The 16547-nt window shown below is 44.3% G+C and overlaps 2 protein-coding genes across 2 annotated transcripts in view; both read left to right on the top strand.

The window, feature by feature from the left end:
* LOC128441981 (dnaJ homolog subfamily C member 5) overlaps window positions 1-1792 on the top strand; it is a 10000-nt gene extending 8208 nt beyond the window's left edge. The window contains exons 2-5 of the mRNA XM_053424129.1: window positions 1-125; window positions 698-911; window positions 1057-1228; window positions 1356-1792. The exon at window positions 1-125 is cut by the window's left edge and continues 44 nt beyond it. Coding sequence (XP_053280104.1) covers window positions 19-125; window positions 698-911; window positions 1057-1228; window positions 1356-1453 — 591 coding nt within the window. The 5' untranslated portion in view covers window positions 1-18 and the 3' untranslated portion in view covers window positions 1454-1792. The remainder of the gene's footprint in view (window positions 126-697; window positions 912-1056; window positions 1229-1355) is intronic.
* Window positions 1793-9072: 7280 nt separating this feature from the next.
* trim101 (tripartite motif containing 101) lies at window positions 9073-15473 on the top strand. Its single transcript, XM_053423931.1, has 10 exons — window positions 9073-9291; window positions 11097-11281; window positions 11666-11858; window positions 11946-12041; window positions 12549-12626; window positions 12700-12855; window positions 13303-13325; window positions 13512-13636; window positions 13721-14082; window positions 14758-15473. Exons 1-10 carry the CDS (start codon window positions 9118-9120, stop codon window positions 14842-14844), a joined length of 1479 nt encoding a protein of 492 aa, XP_053279906.1. The 5' UTR covers window positions 9073-9117; the 3' UTR covers window positions 14845-15473.
* Window positions 15474-16547: the final 1074 nt, after the last annotated feature.

Raw genomic sequence — 16547 nt, 5'->3', positions numbered from 1 at the left:
AGAGAAAGAGAGAGAGCCATGGAGCAGCAGAGGCAAAGGACTCTCTCCACATCCGGAGAATCTCTGTACCTGGTTCTGGGCGTGGAGAAGAGCGCCACCGCTGACGACATCAAGAAGTGTTACAGGTACATGTCGTGTTGTGCACCACCAGGGGGCGGCAGAGGCCCGTGAGCGACTCTTTTAGTTGGTTTACAGAGTGACAGGCTGAGGATTTATTTTTCATGATGTGTCCCTGGAGGCAAATGTAAAGTAAAACATTTAAAAGTATATTTGAATATTGATCTTTAAGTAGTTTTTCAAAGGTAGTTGTCATTATTCTCAGGTGCAGTGAAATTTTGTCCATAACAATAGAAACAGTAACAACATCAAAGCAGCATAACAATAATATTAATAATTTACATTCACACAAATTGGCAAAACATTATCATAATCATTATATACAGAGAATAGAGCAAGGCATATTTACAAACTATCACTGAGAAAACATATTGTTTCTGATTTATTCTCCTTCTCATTTCCACTTTATCCAAAATACAACTTCAACAGAAGCGTTGAGGCAGATTTATGTCTCAATGGATCCATATCACAAACCTGTATCCAGATGTGCAGCAGCGTACCTGCAGACGTCTGTGTGTGTATTTATGTGTCCACGGGAAGTTGTCGTGTTGTCAGTGTTGTGTCTCTTTCTTTCTTACAGGAAACTGGCGTTAAAGTTTCACCCGGACAAGAACCCGGACAATCCAGACGCTGCCGAGAAGTTCAAGGAAATCAACAACGCCCACTCCATACTGGTGGACACCACCAAGAAGAACATCTACGATAAGTACGGCTCCCTGGGGCTGTACGTGGCCGAGCAGTTTGGAGAGGAGAACGTCAACACCTACTTTGTTCTGTCCAGCTGGTGGGCCAAGGTACGACTCAGATCACAGAGCGACTCGGGTTCCAGAGCGACTCACTAACTAAAATAAACTACAACATGAATTTAAAATGCAGACACATGAGAAGTCTAAACTGTTGTTTGGTCTTGTGATGTTTAAACCCCTCCTCCTCCCTCAGGCCCTGTTCGTCTTCTGCTGTCTGTCCACTGGCTGTTACTTCTGCTGCTGCCTGTGCTGCTGCTGTAACTGCTGCTGTGGGAAATGTAAACCTCGGCCGCCCATGGACCAGGAGCCCGACTTCTACGTGTCCCCCGAGGACCTGGAGGCCCAGATGACGGCTGACGAGAGAGGTGAGGGCGGGGGGGCGACTGGACAGGGGCCTCCTTCTTCAGACTCCTAACTTCTGTGTTTGTGGTTCAGCTGGATGTTGTGTTGATTGTGTGTGTTGTGTGTATTGATTGTGTGTGTTGTCCTCAGGTGGCGGCGAGCCCGTCGTCCTGCAGCCGTCTTCAGCCACAGAAACCACCCAGCTCACCGGCGACGCCCACCACAGCTACCGGACCGACGCCTACTAACCACACGCACACGTTAAGAGCACACGTTAAGAGCACACGTTAAGAGCACACGTGACCTGATCCCCGCTCAAGTATCACAACCGTGACACTAACATGTTGCACACACACTTGGAACATCTGCAGTGGGGCTGTTATTATTTTTTTTAATATTCAGATCTATTCAGATTTTTAATGATCTTTTTAATTAAATTGAAAGCGAACACATTTATAAAATAAATACAAAATACATATTTGAATCATATTGAGGTTTCTGTTCAACCTCAGAATTGTGTGTTCCAACAGCCCTTATCTGCACCAGACACACACACACACACATACACACACACACACACACACACACACACACACACACACACACACACTCACTCTGACAGTTCAGCCCAAACTTTTCCATCTGAATTTCAAACCGAGGTGAGAAGAGAAGAGAAGGAGAGAAAGAGAGAAAGAGAGAAAGAGACACAGAGTTCAGTTCTTCAGTTTTTCAAATACAGGTCGACACAATCTTTTCCTCTGGTCTGAATGAAATGATTTGTCTCGTTTATTTTATCAGACGACTTTATTGATTGATGACTCTCAGCTCGTGAAGAGGATTTCAAATGAGATGAGAGTTGATTCAGGATCAAATTAACATCCCTACGTTTGAATCAGTGGAAATCATCTGCCCCCTGCTGGGAGCTTCAGGTCAGAGTGTCTGTGTTTAGAATCCATCACTCTAAGACTCCAGGGAGGTTTGAGAGGTTCCTTTAATAACTGGTTTGTGTGCACTTGTGCTGGAAACCATGAATCAAACATCAGCTGTGAGTTTGTTTACATCCAGACTCTGTGGAAAGTTCCTCCTATTATCTACTGGCAGAGTAATCCCATTACTTCAGTTCCTCAGTATTAGAGCTGATCAACATGGAGGCTGATGCCAATACAGATATTAGGTTAGCTTTCTCGATACCATCATATATTTAGAGAATTTACAGTGATTCCTACGATGTTGTTTTCAAACCCTTATGACAAAGAAATGAGGTTTGATATTTTACAGTTTAACTATAAACTTTATTATAAACAACTAAAAATAGAAAGAAACCATAATTACTCATTAGTTCTTCAGTGTCTCTCTAACCTCGTCTCTTCTCCTTCACACTGAATCAGTTGGCTGCTGTTGAGTCCAGAGTAATAATCATAAAGATCGTTACCAGCCCTGTTTTCTTTTTAATGTTTGATTTGTTTAGTGTGACAGTAAAACGCTCTTCATGTCGTGTATGTTTAGATTTCACTGTCGGTTTCAAACCCTCTTTCTTCTTCTTCTGTAGATTTTCTCTTTGTTCTTCTCATGTGTTGTTAATGAAGGGAGGTTCACCCGGATCCCAAGTCTTACTCGTTTGTGTGGCAGCGTTTTGTAGATTATTGGATTATCGTAGCATCTGGAGCAGTTTGCATCAATCAGACTGACTAGTTATATTTATAGTAAAGATTTTCCAGATCGACTTTTGTTTTGTAGTTTCTTCGTCACACGAGTTTCTCTCCAGCTCTAGAAGAAACAGGAACTTTGTGCTCGTTTGAATGAACTGTTTAATTTTTCTAATAAAATCAAAAATTCAGAAAAAAACTTAGACTTTAATCCAAGTAAACAATTGAACCTACATCCAGAAACCTGGATGATCCACTGGCTGTAATTTCTCTGATGACTACAGCAAACACATCAGTATCTATAATTCATATCATGACAATGTGCAATAAGAGCTAATCAACACTTCTCCACTTCCTGACTTCCATCAGCAGTTTGAAAAGGTTCCAGAGAATCTGCAGGTTCATAAACATGTGCAAAGATTCCACCTGAAGAAAAATTAGATAAAACTAAATCCAGTTCTAGACGTGTCCACCATCAATTCTAATTCATGTTTTGCTTTTTCAATTTGTTTTTCGAATATGGATTCAAAAGATCTTTTCAAGTTTTCTGCAGATGCTCTGTTTTTAACCGATTTCATGTGAAACTTCACTCGTTCCCTCGTTTCTCTGTTTGTCCTCCGCTGATTGAGAGGGAGACACAAGCAGCTGGAGTCAGGAAGCTTCCACCATCAGATCTACAGCATGAACAACCTGAACTGATGTGTGCACATAGCAACAGATGATAATATTCAAGCATTATTTTATTTATTTTATTTTTCATATCTTTTTAATATTGGATTAACTACTAGCTGGTAAGTGGAGGAGATGTATAGAATCCTAGATGTGAATCATATTGACCGTGTGGTTACAAAATGGCCGACCTGCTGTTTGTAAACCTAGAGATGTGAGTTGTCTGTTGTTAGCGTGGATTCACACTTTGATGAATTAAGTATCTGATGTACTGACGTCGTAAAATAAATGTTTCAGATGCTTCAGAGACGCTTTTCTCATTGTGGGTTTCTTTGTGATATTACATTAATATGATGATAATATATTAATATGAGTGTGAAGTTGAATATCATCGATACAGAAAGTAAAAGTTACTGTTATGTATTTTAATATCTAAAAGAAGTGTTGATCACAAGAAGAGACCGGGGCCAAAGTCACTTCCCTGTGGAACTCCAGAAACAAACAGGAAGTGACAGCGACAAGGTCCGACTGTGTGTGTCTTTAACCAGTAATAATAATATGATAATATAATAAGAATAATAATAATAAAGTCCTCAAATAAATGACTGCCAATCAACGATCATTATTAATACTAAACAGAGTTTGAAGAAAATTTGGTTTCTCAAGATTATATGGTCATGATTAAACGTGAGTGTGTGTGTGTGTGTGTGTGTGTGTGTGTGTGTGTGTCAGAGAGGATACATTCAGGGGGTGGGGCTGGGGAGGTGGGAGTTTGGGTGTCAATTTTCAGTGCCGCTGAAATGACCCCCCCCCCACACACACACACACACACACACACACACACACACACACACTCTCCATATCAGGCAGTGGCTGGTATGTGGACAGATTAAGACCATGCTGGGCTGTGCTCTTTCTACTGTTACACACACAGACACACACACACACACGGATGGTGAACTAACAAACCTCAGAGAGCCTGGGCCTCATGCTGATTCATTGAGGACCTCACAGCAGAAGAAGAAGAAGAAGAAGCTGCTTCACTCCTCTTCTTCAGTCTCTGACGTCTCCTCCTGAACTGACGGATGTTCTGTCGGTGATTTTTTCCACTGAGACGTTTCTTCAGTGTCTCAGCTTTTCTTGCTGCTGATGTCTGAGCCACTCGGTGTCTGTGACTCTTCAGTGTCTGTGACTCTTCAGTGTCTGAACCTGAAGTAAACCGAAGTCAAACTGCAGCTCAGATCTTCTGAAGGAGGAACTGAGGCTCCTCACGTGAGACTAGCTTCATTTCATTGGAAGAAGCTGGAAAGAAAACTTCAGCCACGTTTCTTCAGTCACAGACGAATCACAGACACGACAGACGGAACCACAGACAGCAGAGGAACGGTCAGTAATCATTAGTTCATGAAACCCAACTGTCTCTTTGAGGGTTTGTGTTGTTTTAATCTGCAGAACGGTATTTTTCAGTATAGTTTCAATCATTTCTGTATTCATGAGTTTATACAGATGGTATTTGTGTCATTGTTAGTTTCAGATGAATTAGATGATTTTTCATCTTTAAAGCTTTAACGTGATGTCAAAGCAGAAACTGGATTTTAAAGGATCATAAAACATGAACATAATGAGGATGAGAGAATTTGCTTACAGCATAATACAGTTATTATGTAACCATGGTATTGTTATAAATGAAATGTAATGTATTGTTATATGGTGTTTGTTTCCACACGGACCGATTAGAGTGTGACACTCGTGAGAAGCAGCTGGATATCAAGTGAAGTTATGACAAACTTAATAAACAGCATAAGAATCTGAAAGTGATTTAATCATCTACTCTGTATGAAGCAGATCTGAATGAAACTATATATATATATACTGACAGACACTGACAGAATGACTGACTTCCTCTTCCTACAGACTCACAGACTTCCTCTTCCTACAGATTCACAGTCTTCCTCTTCCTACAGACTCACAGACTTCCTCTTCCTACAGATTCACAGTCTTCCTCTTCCTACAGACTCACAGACTTCCTCTTCCTACAGACTCACAGACTTCCTCTTCCTGCAGACTCACAGACTTCCTCTTCCTACAGACTCACAGACTTCCTCTTCCTACAGACTCACAGACTTCCTCTTCCTACAGACTCACAGACTTCCTCTTCCTGCAGACTCACAGACTTCCTCTTCTAACAGACTCACAGACTTCCTCTTCTAACAGACTCACAGACTTCCTCTTCCTACATACTCACAGACTTCCTCTTCCTACAGACTCACAGACTTCCTCTTCCTACAGACTCACAGACTTCCTCTTCCTACAGACTCACAGACTTCCTCTTCCTACAGACTCACTGACTTCCTCTTCCTGCAGACTCACAGACTTCCTCTTCCTACAGACTCACAGACTTCCTCTTCCTACAGACTCACTGACTTCCTCTTCCTACAGACTCACAGACTTCCTCTTCCTACAGACTCAAATACTTCCTCTTCCTACAGACTCACAGACTTCCTCTTCCTACAGACTCACAGACGTCCTCTTCCTGCAGACTCACAGACTTCCTCTTCTAACAGACTCACAGACTTCCTCTTCTAACAGACTCACAGACTTCCTCTTCCTACAGACTCACAGACTCCCTCTTCCTACAGACTCACAGACGACCTCTTCCTACAGACTCACAGACTTCCTCTTCCTACAGACTCACAGACTCCCTCTTCCTACAGACTCACAGACTTCCTCTTCCTACAGACTCACAGACTTCCTCTTCCTACAGACTCACATACTTCCTCTTCCTACAGACTCACTGACTTCCTCTTCCTACAGACTCAAATACTTCCTCTTCCTACAGACTCACAGACTTCCTCTTCCTACAGACTCACAGACTTCCTCTTCCTGCAGACTCACAGACTTCCTCTTCTAACAGACTCACAGACTTCCTCTTCTAACAGACTCACAGACTTCCTCTTCCTACAGACTCCCTCTTCCTACAGACTCACAGACTTCCTCTTCCTACAGACTCACAGACTTCCTCTTCCTACAGACTCACTGACTTCCTCTTCCTGCAGACTCACAGACTTCCTCTTCCTACAGACTCAAATACTTCCTCTTCCTACAGACTCAAATACTTCCTCTTCCTACAGACTCACAGACTTCCTCTTCCTACAGACTCACTGACTTCCTCTCCTAACAGACTCAAAGACTTCCTCTTCCTACAGACTCACAGACTTCCTCTTCCTACAGACTCACAGACTTCCTCTTCCTACAGACTCACAGACTTCCTCCTCCTACAGACTCACAGACTTCCTCTTCCTACAGACTCACAGACTTCCTCTTCCTACAGACTCACAGACTTCCTCTTCCTAACAGACTCACAGACTTCCTCTTCCTACAGACTCACAGACTTCCTCTTCCTACAGACTCACAGACTTCCTCTTCCTAACAGACTCACAGACTTCCTCTTCCTACAGACTCACAGACTTCCTCCTCCTACAGACTCACAGACTTCCTCTTCCTACAGACTCACAGACTTCCTCTTCCTACAGACTCACAGACTTCCTCTTCCTAACAGACTCACAGACTTCCTCTTCCTACAGACTCACAGACTTCCTCTTCCTACAGACTCACAGACTTCCTACAGCCTACAGACTGACAGACTTCCTCTCGTAACAGACTCAAAGACTTCCTCTTCCTACAGACTCACAGACTTCCTCTTCCTAACAGACTCACAGACTTCCTCTTCCTACAGACTCACAGACTTCCTCTTCCTACAGACTCACAGACTTCTTCTTCCTACAGACTCACTGACTTCCTCTTCCTACAGACTCACAGACTTCCTCATCCTACAGACTTCCTCTTCCTACAGACTCACAGACTTCCTCTTCCTACAGACTTCTTCTTCATACAGACTCACAGACTTCCTCTTCCTACAGACTTCCTCCTCCTACAGACTCACAGACTTCCTCTTCCTACAGACTCACTGACTTCCTCTTCCTACAGACTCACAGACTTCCTCTTCCTACAGACTCACAGACTTCCTCTTCCTACAGACTCACAGACTTCTTCTTCCTACAGACTCACAGACTTCCTCTTCCTACAGACTCACAGACTTCCTCTTCCTACAGACTCACAGACTTCCTCTTCCTACAGACTCACAGACTTCTTCTTCCTACAGACTCACAGACTTCCTCTTCCTACAGACTCACAGACTTCCTCTTCCTAACAGACTCACAGACTTCCTCTTCCTACAGACTCACAGACTTCCTCTTCCTACAGACTCACAGACTTCCTCTTCCTACAGACTCACAGACTTCTTCTTCCTACAGACTCACAGACTTCCTCTTCCTACAGACTCACAGACTTCCTCTTCCTACAGACTCACAGACTTCCTCTTCCTACAGACTCACAGACTTCCTCTTCCTAACAGACTCACAGACTTCCTCTTCCTACAGACTCACAGACTTCCTCTTCCTACAGACTCACAGACTTCCTCTTCCTACAGACTTCCTCCTCCTACAGACTCACTGACTTCCTCTTCCTACAGACTCACTGACTTCCTCTTCCTACAGACTCACAGACTTCCTCTTCCTACAGACTTCCTCTTCCTACAGACTCACAGACTTCCTCTTCCTACAGACTTCTTCTTCATACAGACTCACAGACTTTCTCTTCTAACAGACTCACAGACTTCCTCTTCCTACAGACTCACAGACTTCTTCTTCCTACAGACTCACAGACTTCCCCTTCCTACAGACTCACAGACTTCCTCTTCCTACAGACTCACAGACTTCCTCTTCCTACAGACTCACAGACTTCCTCTTCCTAACAGACTCACAGACTTCCTCTTCCTACAGACTCACAGACTTCCTCTTCCTACAGACTCACAGACTTCCTCTTCCTACAGACTCACAGACTTCCTCTTCCTACAGACTTCCTCCTCCTACAGACTCACTGACTTCCTCTTCCTACAGACTCACTGACTTCCTCTTCCTACAGACTCACAGACTTCCTCTTCCTACAGACTTCCTCTTCCTACAGACTCACAGACTTCCTCTTCCTAACAGACTCACAGACTTCCTCTTCCTACAGACTCACAGACTTCCTCTTCCTACAGACTCACAGACTTCCTCTTCCTACAGACTCACAGACTTCCTCTTCCTACAGACTTCCTCCTCCTACAGACTCACTGACTTCCTCTTCCTACAGACTCACTGACTTCCTCTTCCTACAGACTCACAGACTTCCTCTTCCTACAGACTTCCTCTTCCTACAGACTCACAGACTTCCTCTTCCTACAGACTTCTTCTTCATACAGACTCACAGACTTCCTCTTCCTAACAGACTCACAGACTTTCTCTTCTAACAGACTCACATACTTCCTCTTCCTACAGACTTCCTCCTCCTACAGACTCACAGACTTCCTCTTCCTACAGACTCACTGACTTCCTCTTCCTACAGACTTCCTCCTCCTACAGACTCACAGACTTCCTCTTCCTACAGACTTCCTCCTCCTACAGACTCACAGACTTCCTCTTCCTACAGACTCACTGACTTCCTCTTCCTACAGACTCACCTCCTCCTGTCAGTCCCCAGGTGGAGGAGGAGCAGCCATGTCAGTTGACCTGAGCGTCCTGCAGAGCGGCGGAGGAGCAGAGGGGGGGGCGCTGGAGACTCTGGAGAAACAGCTGATCTGTCCCCTCTGTCTGGAGCTGTTCACCAAGCCAGTGGTGATTCTGCCCTGTCAGCACAACCTGTGCAGGAAGTGTGCCAACGAGCTGTACCAGGTGGGACACACAACGTGCACGTGTGAGTCTGTGTGTGTGTGTGTGTGTGTGTGTGTGTGTGTGTGTGTGTGAGTGAGTGAGTGAGTGAGTGAGTGAGTGCAGTGGATTATCAGAGTCTATAATGGGATGTGCGGATGTTTAACTGGTTTGCTAATAGACAAAAAAAACAGCTGTCAGGACCCGGACAGCCTTTGTGTGTGTGTGCGTGTGTGTGTGTGTGTTTGTGTGTGTGTGTGTGTGTCACCGTTTGAAGAGTCAAGCGGTTTATTGTGATTAGTTTATTGGAAAGTTGCAGTTTTACAGTCTACGTTATTTTTTACTGGGATCAGAAACTTCCCAGTGTCTCTACTGGTTTCGTGGGAAACTCTCTCTCTCTCTCCATGAATCCATTTCTTCACAGTCAGTTTTTATCTCCTGCTCATGTTCACTGATCTTCACAGAACCTTTCTGCAGATGCTCTTGAAGTGAAGCTGCAACAGGACGAAGCTGCTGCAGCTCCTGGAAACACTTCAAAACTCAGATGAACAATTCAACTTTAGATTTCATTTACAGAAATCTTGAATATGTATATTTTCTTCCAGCTCTGGGATGATTTATGGCTCTGAGCTAAAAGCAGGATGTTTATGACACTGGATTGTGTTTCAGTCAGAAACATAAAGTGTAAATAAAGATGGACGACGGGACCTCAGCCTCACGGCTCCAAGATCTCCACCGCACAGACTCCGCCTCCAAATGACATCATCACCACGGGATGGCCGGCTCGTATCGGACTCAGATCTTGGTTCCCAGTTGTTGGCTCATTTGAATGTGTTTACCTATTCACTATAAATATCTCTCAAATGAAGCTCCCGTCCACTCGGAGTAAACATCGTGTTTCTAAGTTTGTCTCAGTGTCCGTCTCCATGTCCACACGTCACAGACCTGGGACCAGCCGCTCAGGAAGATGGCCGCCTCGCCATCTGAGACGTCTTGGCATCTTCTCTGGAGAACTCGAGGAAGTGGAGACGCGTCGTCTTGTTTTTCAGTCGCTGATCTGAACGGATCTGATTCACAGCTGCTGCTACAACTCATTTAAAAGAACTCCTTATTCTCAGGTCTCTGCTTCATTCATCATTTTCCAATTAGAATGAATGGATGAAGGATTTATTGATATAAAATGATATAATATCTTTAAAAACTTTCCACCTCAGGTTATTATGATGTTATGAATCATGACATTTAGAGTTTGGTGTTAAAAGGTGATTCCTGTAGAAACCTGGTGAACAGACCTGGAGTCAGTTTGAGTTCAGTGTTTGTAACGAGCTTGAGTTTGTGACTCGGACCCGATGCAGCTCGGCTCTGATCCTCATCCCAGCAGCAGCTGAGGCTTATTACAGCTGCTATTTCAGGACCTCCACTCCTCCACTCCTCCACTCCTCCACTCCTCCACTCCTCCGACCTTCCATCCACCTCTCCTCCGACCTTCTCTCCTTCTTTATCTCCCAGCTCTTGATTCTCTCATCAGTTCTCTGCTGCGTCCTCACAGACTTTCTGTCCGACCTTTAACCTCCAGGCTGATTTTATTTTTACCTCACTGATACAGTGTGGTGGCATTTTAAACACTTTAAGTTCTAAAATCAAATTACAGAAATAGATTAGTTCATAGTCTGAACCTTTTAATCACTGAAATCCCAGCATGCACCTGTGTTGTATGACAACCAGCTGCAGCTGCTGGCTGTTGAGACAGGAACTGATGTAGATGTTCCTCATGTAGATGTTCCTAATGTAGATGTTCCTCATGTTGTCCCTGTGGTCGTGTGTTCCAGCCCTCACTGTTCCAGGCTCGAACCACCATGACGGTGAACAGCGGTCGATTCCGGTGTCCGTCCTGCAGACACGAGGTGGTGCTGGATCGCCACGGCGTCTACAGCCTCCAGAGGAACCTGCTGGTGGAGAACATCATCGACATCTACACACAGGAAGTCAGCAGCAGCTCCAGCAACACCACGAGGTGACAGTGGCCTCACGTGTTCTCAGTTTATTATCATTTCACTGGAACTGATTTATTCAGATTCATCAGTCCTGCATCAATCCTCTCACAGGTCAGAATTATTTTAGAGATTCACCAGAGATCCTTAACGAAGAATTGATTTGATTTGATTTCTTAAAAACATTGATAGTAAAACACTGTAGTACTCAACCAATCAGGGACCTTCAGCGCTGTAAGCTCCACCCACAGGACTTTTCCTGTAGATGACCCGCGACCTTCAGACGACCTCTGGTTCCTCAGTGGAAACGCAGCTGAAGCAACTTGCTGGTTCATTTCAGTCTGACGTGATGTCTGAACGTTAACGTGTAAACTCCATTTTGAAGTGTCGTGTGAATCTGTGTGCAGTGCCCCCCCGCCTCCTGCACCTCCTGCACCTCCTGCGCCTCCTTCTCAGCTGACGTGCTCGGAGCACGAGGGCGAGAAGCTGAACATCTACTGTCTCAGCTGCCGGGTTCCAACCTGCTCCCTCTGCAAAGTGTTCGGTGCTCATGGGTCGTGTCAGGTGGCTCCTCTGACCGACGTCTACCAGCAGCACAAGGTCGGGGGGGGAGATCCAACCAGCAACATGGTTAATATAGATTATTGATTCAGAATGAACTGGTATCATATCACTTGTGCTCCTCAGGACGAGCTGAGTGAAGGAGTCAGTTCTCTGGAGACGCTGAAGGACCGAGTCCGGGCTCTGATCCACGAGCTGGAGGAGACGAGCAGGAACATCGAGGTGAGACCTCATCGTCTGGAGCAGGAAGTCGTCCTGAGGTCCTCAGCTTCTTTACTGCTGTTTTATATGTGTTGCACTTTAAGGTCTTTTAAATATTGACTTTACAAAAAGGTCATGATGTCATGAGATGATTAACACCAGAGGAAATAATTAAAAGTCACATAAACAAATTCAGATACATTTTTTGGACTCTTCTCTTAGATTTTCTTCAATGTGACATTCGGTAAAATCGTTCCACTTTATTGGTTTTAACGTTTATTGAATGAAACTGATTTAAAATAACAAAATGCATCAAATAAAATATCTTTTACTGTCAAATCTGAATCTGACGATGCCACTCTCTCTCCTCTCTGCTCAAACAGTCTCCTTGTGAAAACACTTCTTGTTTTTTGTATCCAGCCTATTTGCAGTTTCACAGATTGAATTAGTTTCATAGTTTGGTTTCATAATTGACAGTTTTCAATGCAGCAGATGATATTTCACATCTCGTCTCTTTTCTCTCGACAGCTGAACAGTTCGGCTCAGAGACAAAGTGTCTGTGACGGGTTCGACCGGATGAAGTGCATCCTGGGAGAGAGACACAAGGTTCACACTCTGCACTAATATATAACACAACTACTGTAAACTTGATATATACAGTCATCATTCTCACTCGTAGGCCATGACTCAGCGAATCAGCTCGGAGCAGGAGGAGAAGACAGGCCACGCCCAGGCTCTGGTGAGATGCTATGGGGACAGCGTGGAGGCCAATGCCCGACTGATGGAGCGAGCAGCGAGCGGATTGGACGAGCCGGACCAGGCTGCCTTCGTCCAGGTGAACTGGGACCAGTGTCCCTCCAGTAAAACACCTTGATCCAAATGTCTGTGAGAACTGGCCTCAGGTCAGAGTCCGGCTGCTTCCTGTCTGAGAGTCAACTGATCAGAGATCAGAGGACGACCTGTGACTTTCTAAAGACAAACAGCTCAGGGCTGCAGTCGGTTTATATAAAACACACAGAGGGTCTCGTGAGGTGATGCCAAGCCTGTTGCATCATGGGAAGTGTAGTATCCAAGTTATCATCATGCATTTCAGCTTCTCTTGTGAAGAAGACATCCTCCAGTCTGCACTCACACAGATCAGTTAGAAAGAGAATTACAGATATAAACATATAAGAATATATTAAATAAGATGATCTTCTTATTTCAAATTTTTCATATAAAATATGAATCAATGTGAAGATATGAAAACTGTGAAGTGATCATTTCTTCTCTCTTCCTTCAGAATTCCAGAGCGCTCATCACAGAGTGAGTGTTGTGACTTTGAGACAAGAAATAAAAACCTTTTATATTCTCTGATTCAATCCTTCACTTTAGTTTTAGACACTTTATTTATATTCGTTTTGCAGAACAAATGAATTGTTGTGTGGAATCATCTGCCTGTGGTTTTAGATCTGATCTCTGTTCTCCTGTTCATGGTTCCTCCGGCCTCAGGGTGAAGACAGCCACCTGCTCCTGTCCGATCGAGACCCTGAAGCCCGGTTACGAGAATCTGAGTCCGTACGAATATAACTTCCTCCGACAGGAGCGAGCTCTGAGGAGCATCGACTTCATGAGAGGTGAGACAACAGGACTCAAACACTCAGAAATGACTCAAACATCACATCCAGAGAAGATCTCACAGGCTCAGTCTTTGTTCTCAGCTGTGGAGGATGCTCCTGAAGAACCAGATGTGGAACCAGAGGAACCCAGAGAACATCCTGAACTAAAGCAGCATCAGGAGCCGTCCGTCCAGAACCTGGAATCTGGAGCAGAAGAAGTTAAAGAGACGACATCAGCACCAGAGGAACCAGCTCCAGATCCAGAGCTGCTGAGAGGCCGTGAGGAACCTGCAGGGGGCGACCTGCAGCCGCAGCCTGACCAGGCTGAAGAGAACGATGGAGAATCAGGTCTGATCAACAAGAAGGAGGAGGAGGAGGAGGAGGAGCGAGACGAGGGAGGTGCAGCTCCTGACTCCATTAAAGACACAACCATCTGTGAAGAGGAGGGAATGAGCACACAACAGGTACAGTACAAAAAACATGTGTACATTCATCATTCAGAGCTTCAGTCACTAGAAGACGTTTTAAACATCTCACAGAATCAGGCCTGTCTGCAAACAGTTTCTATTTCTTTATTTGTATATATAGCTTTTATACTTTCTGCAGACTTATGCAAGAATAAGAAAAATTATAATAATACAAATCCAATACAAAAATACTGAATTTCAAGTTTTAAATCCAAATTGTTTTAATATTTGAATTCTGAAAGAAAAGATTGAAGCGAGTGTGGATGAAAGAGAGAAATCAACATCCTGGGTTTCCCCCCAGTATGGTTACCACCACCGACCAGGCTGTCACTTCTTCACCTGCTGACGTGGCTGCACCTCCTCTCTCCTCTCTCCTCTCTCCTCTCTCCTTTCTCCTCTCTCCTCTCTCCTCTCTCCTCTCTCCTCTCTCCTCTCTCCTCTCTCCTCTTCTCCTTCCTCTCTTCTTTCTGTTTGTGTTGTAGAGGATGAAGAAACTATGAGATATAAAATAGAACAAATAAGCAACACCGCTCCCTCCTCCATCCCTTCCTCCCTTCACCGACAATCTTTTCATCTCACCTCTTGTCATCCTTTCCTTCATTTTCCTCCCCCCTCATTTCTTCCTGTCTTCTTCCCTTTATTGCCCCCCCCCCCCCCCCCCCCCCCCCCCAGGCTGTCACCCTGCTCTTCTACCTGTTGGCCTTCCTGCTCATCCTTCAGAACATGTGGGCGTACATCGGCTGCTTCATTTGCACATAACCTCAGCAGGACGCCATCGCTGCTCAGGTACACGTGCACCTTCCTGCTGCACCAGGAAGTCAGCGTCCGGCCCTTTATTCTGAAAGGGCTCCGTGTCTCTTCTTAAAATTTGCTTCTCATTAATTATAATAACATTAATAATAATAACAATAACTTGCATCATTTGTATTTTGACTTGAATTAAACTGAATTTCTCCAATGAAAACTGAACTTGTTCAGTGCAGATTCATCTCTATCAGCAGCCTCTGCTGACACCCTGTGGTGAAACTGTGTTACTACAGTTCAGTCATTTACAACTCGAGCATCACTCAGCTGAACTCAAACCTCATAAACAGAAAGTTTCATGAATTCAGATTCACTAGATACAGATTTTTATTTGGATCTGCAAAAAAGTCACAGGCTCCGAGGTGAGGCAATTTATTTATAAAGAACCGTCACACAGATGGAGACAAGCAAAACTAGAGATGAAAGTGCATAAAATATATATAAATCTGTATCAATATCTAAAATAAAAAAAACATGTGCTTTGTTCCAGATGGAGGATGAGACCAGGAGTCCTGCTGAGACCAGCCCTCCCTCCCCTGAGAGAGAGAGAGAGAGAGAGAGAGAGAGAGAGAGAGAGAGAGAGAGAGAGAGAGAGAGAGAGAGAGAGAGAGAGAGAGAGAGAGAGATTTGGAATAGCAGCAGTATTCATTATCGTAGTAGGACTAGTTGTATTACAAGTAGTAAAAGACGTACAAGTATGATGTTTTAGTACTTGTACTTTGAAAAGTATATGGTATTATGTTTACTGTATTTGCCAAACTGTAAATAAAAATGGACGAAACACTTTCCATCCAGGAATATGATACTGACGCTGCCATCTTGTGGCGATGATGTAAAATATCTTCTCCTGTGCGTCTTTTATCCTCAGTGAGACTTTGTCTTAAACTGATCGCAACATCAAAGACATCAGAGGAAACTCTCCGTGTGAGCGGGTTAGAGAAGTTTGACTGATTTACATACGACCCGATGGAGCGGGAGCCCGGAGAACTAAAGTAAAACAATGGATACAGCCAAAGGTTGAGCTCTCACCGCTTTCATGTGACGTTCTTGTGAAGCTAACAAGTTTGATTTAGAAAGTATGAATGACGACCTCCACTTGTACGTAGCTGAAAACACCCCGCTCGCCAATCGCTCTAAATGGGCGAGAGACATTGACTCCCATTCATTTTTTACTGCAATGCAATGAGACACACATAACCACGCTGTGGTCCAAGTTCCTTTGATGTTACATTATCATCAAAGGATTTACACTCGCCAATAAACCAAAAGAAGAAGAAGAACGAGTTACGGCGATTAGAGATACTGCTACGAATACTAATATAGACATAGCTCAGAATATACTGTGTGAATTATTCAGAGCTGTAAGTTGATACAGCATTTTGTATTGACAGATAGGAGTAATAAAAATGGTTGACCCTAAGGACACTGACAGTCTCTGGGCTGAGAAAGAGGAACTCCGGGGAGATCTCGAGAAACTCCGTGGAGACTTCAAGATCCTCCTGGGAGAAAAAGAGGAACTCCATGAAGATCCATCTCGAAAGATTCATCGACCTGGAGCGAGAAATCGAGATATCCCAGGAAGAAAACCAGGTTCTCCAGAGAGAACATCTTTTCCTACAGGAGGAAAACCAGGTTCTCCAGAGAGAACATCTGTTCCT

The sequence above is a fragment of the Pleuronectes platessa genome, chromosome 6, assembly GCF_947347685.1.
Source record: "Pleuronectes platessa chromosome 6, fPlePla1.1, whole genome shotgun sequence".
Taxonomy (NCBI): domain Eukaryota; kingdom Metazoa; phylum Chordata; class Actinopteri; order Pleuronectiformes; family Pleuronectidae; genus Pleuronectes; species Pleuronectes platessa.
This window is presented reverse-complemented; position numbering and strand designations above follow the sequence as displayed.

Bases quoted from the DNA above. Each gene is read 5' to 3' on its own strand.
- trim101 (XM_053423931.1), top strand. From the start codon at position 9,118: ATGTCAGTTGACCTGAGCGTCCTGCAGAGCGGCGGAGGAGCAGAGGGG. The intron at 12,627-12,699 runs GTTCACACTCTG...TCTCACTCGTAG, and splicing joins TCCTGGGAGAGAGACACAAG to GCCATGACTCAGCGAATCAG. The intron at 12,856-13,302 runs GTGAACTGGGAC...CTCTTCCTTCAG, and splicing joins ACCAGGCTGCCTTCGTCCAG to AATTCCAGAGCGCTCATCAC.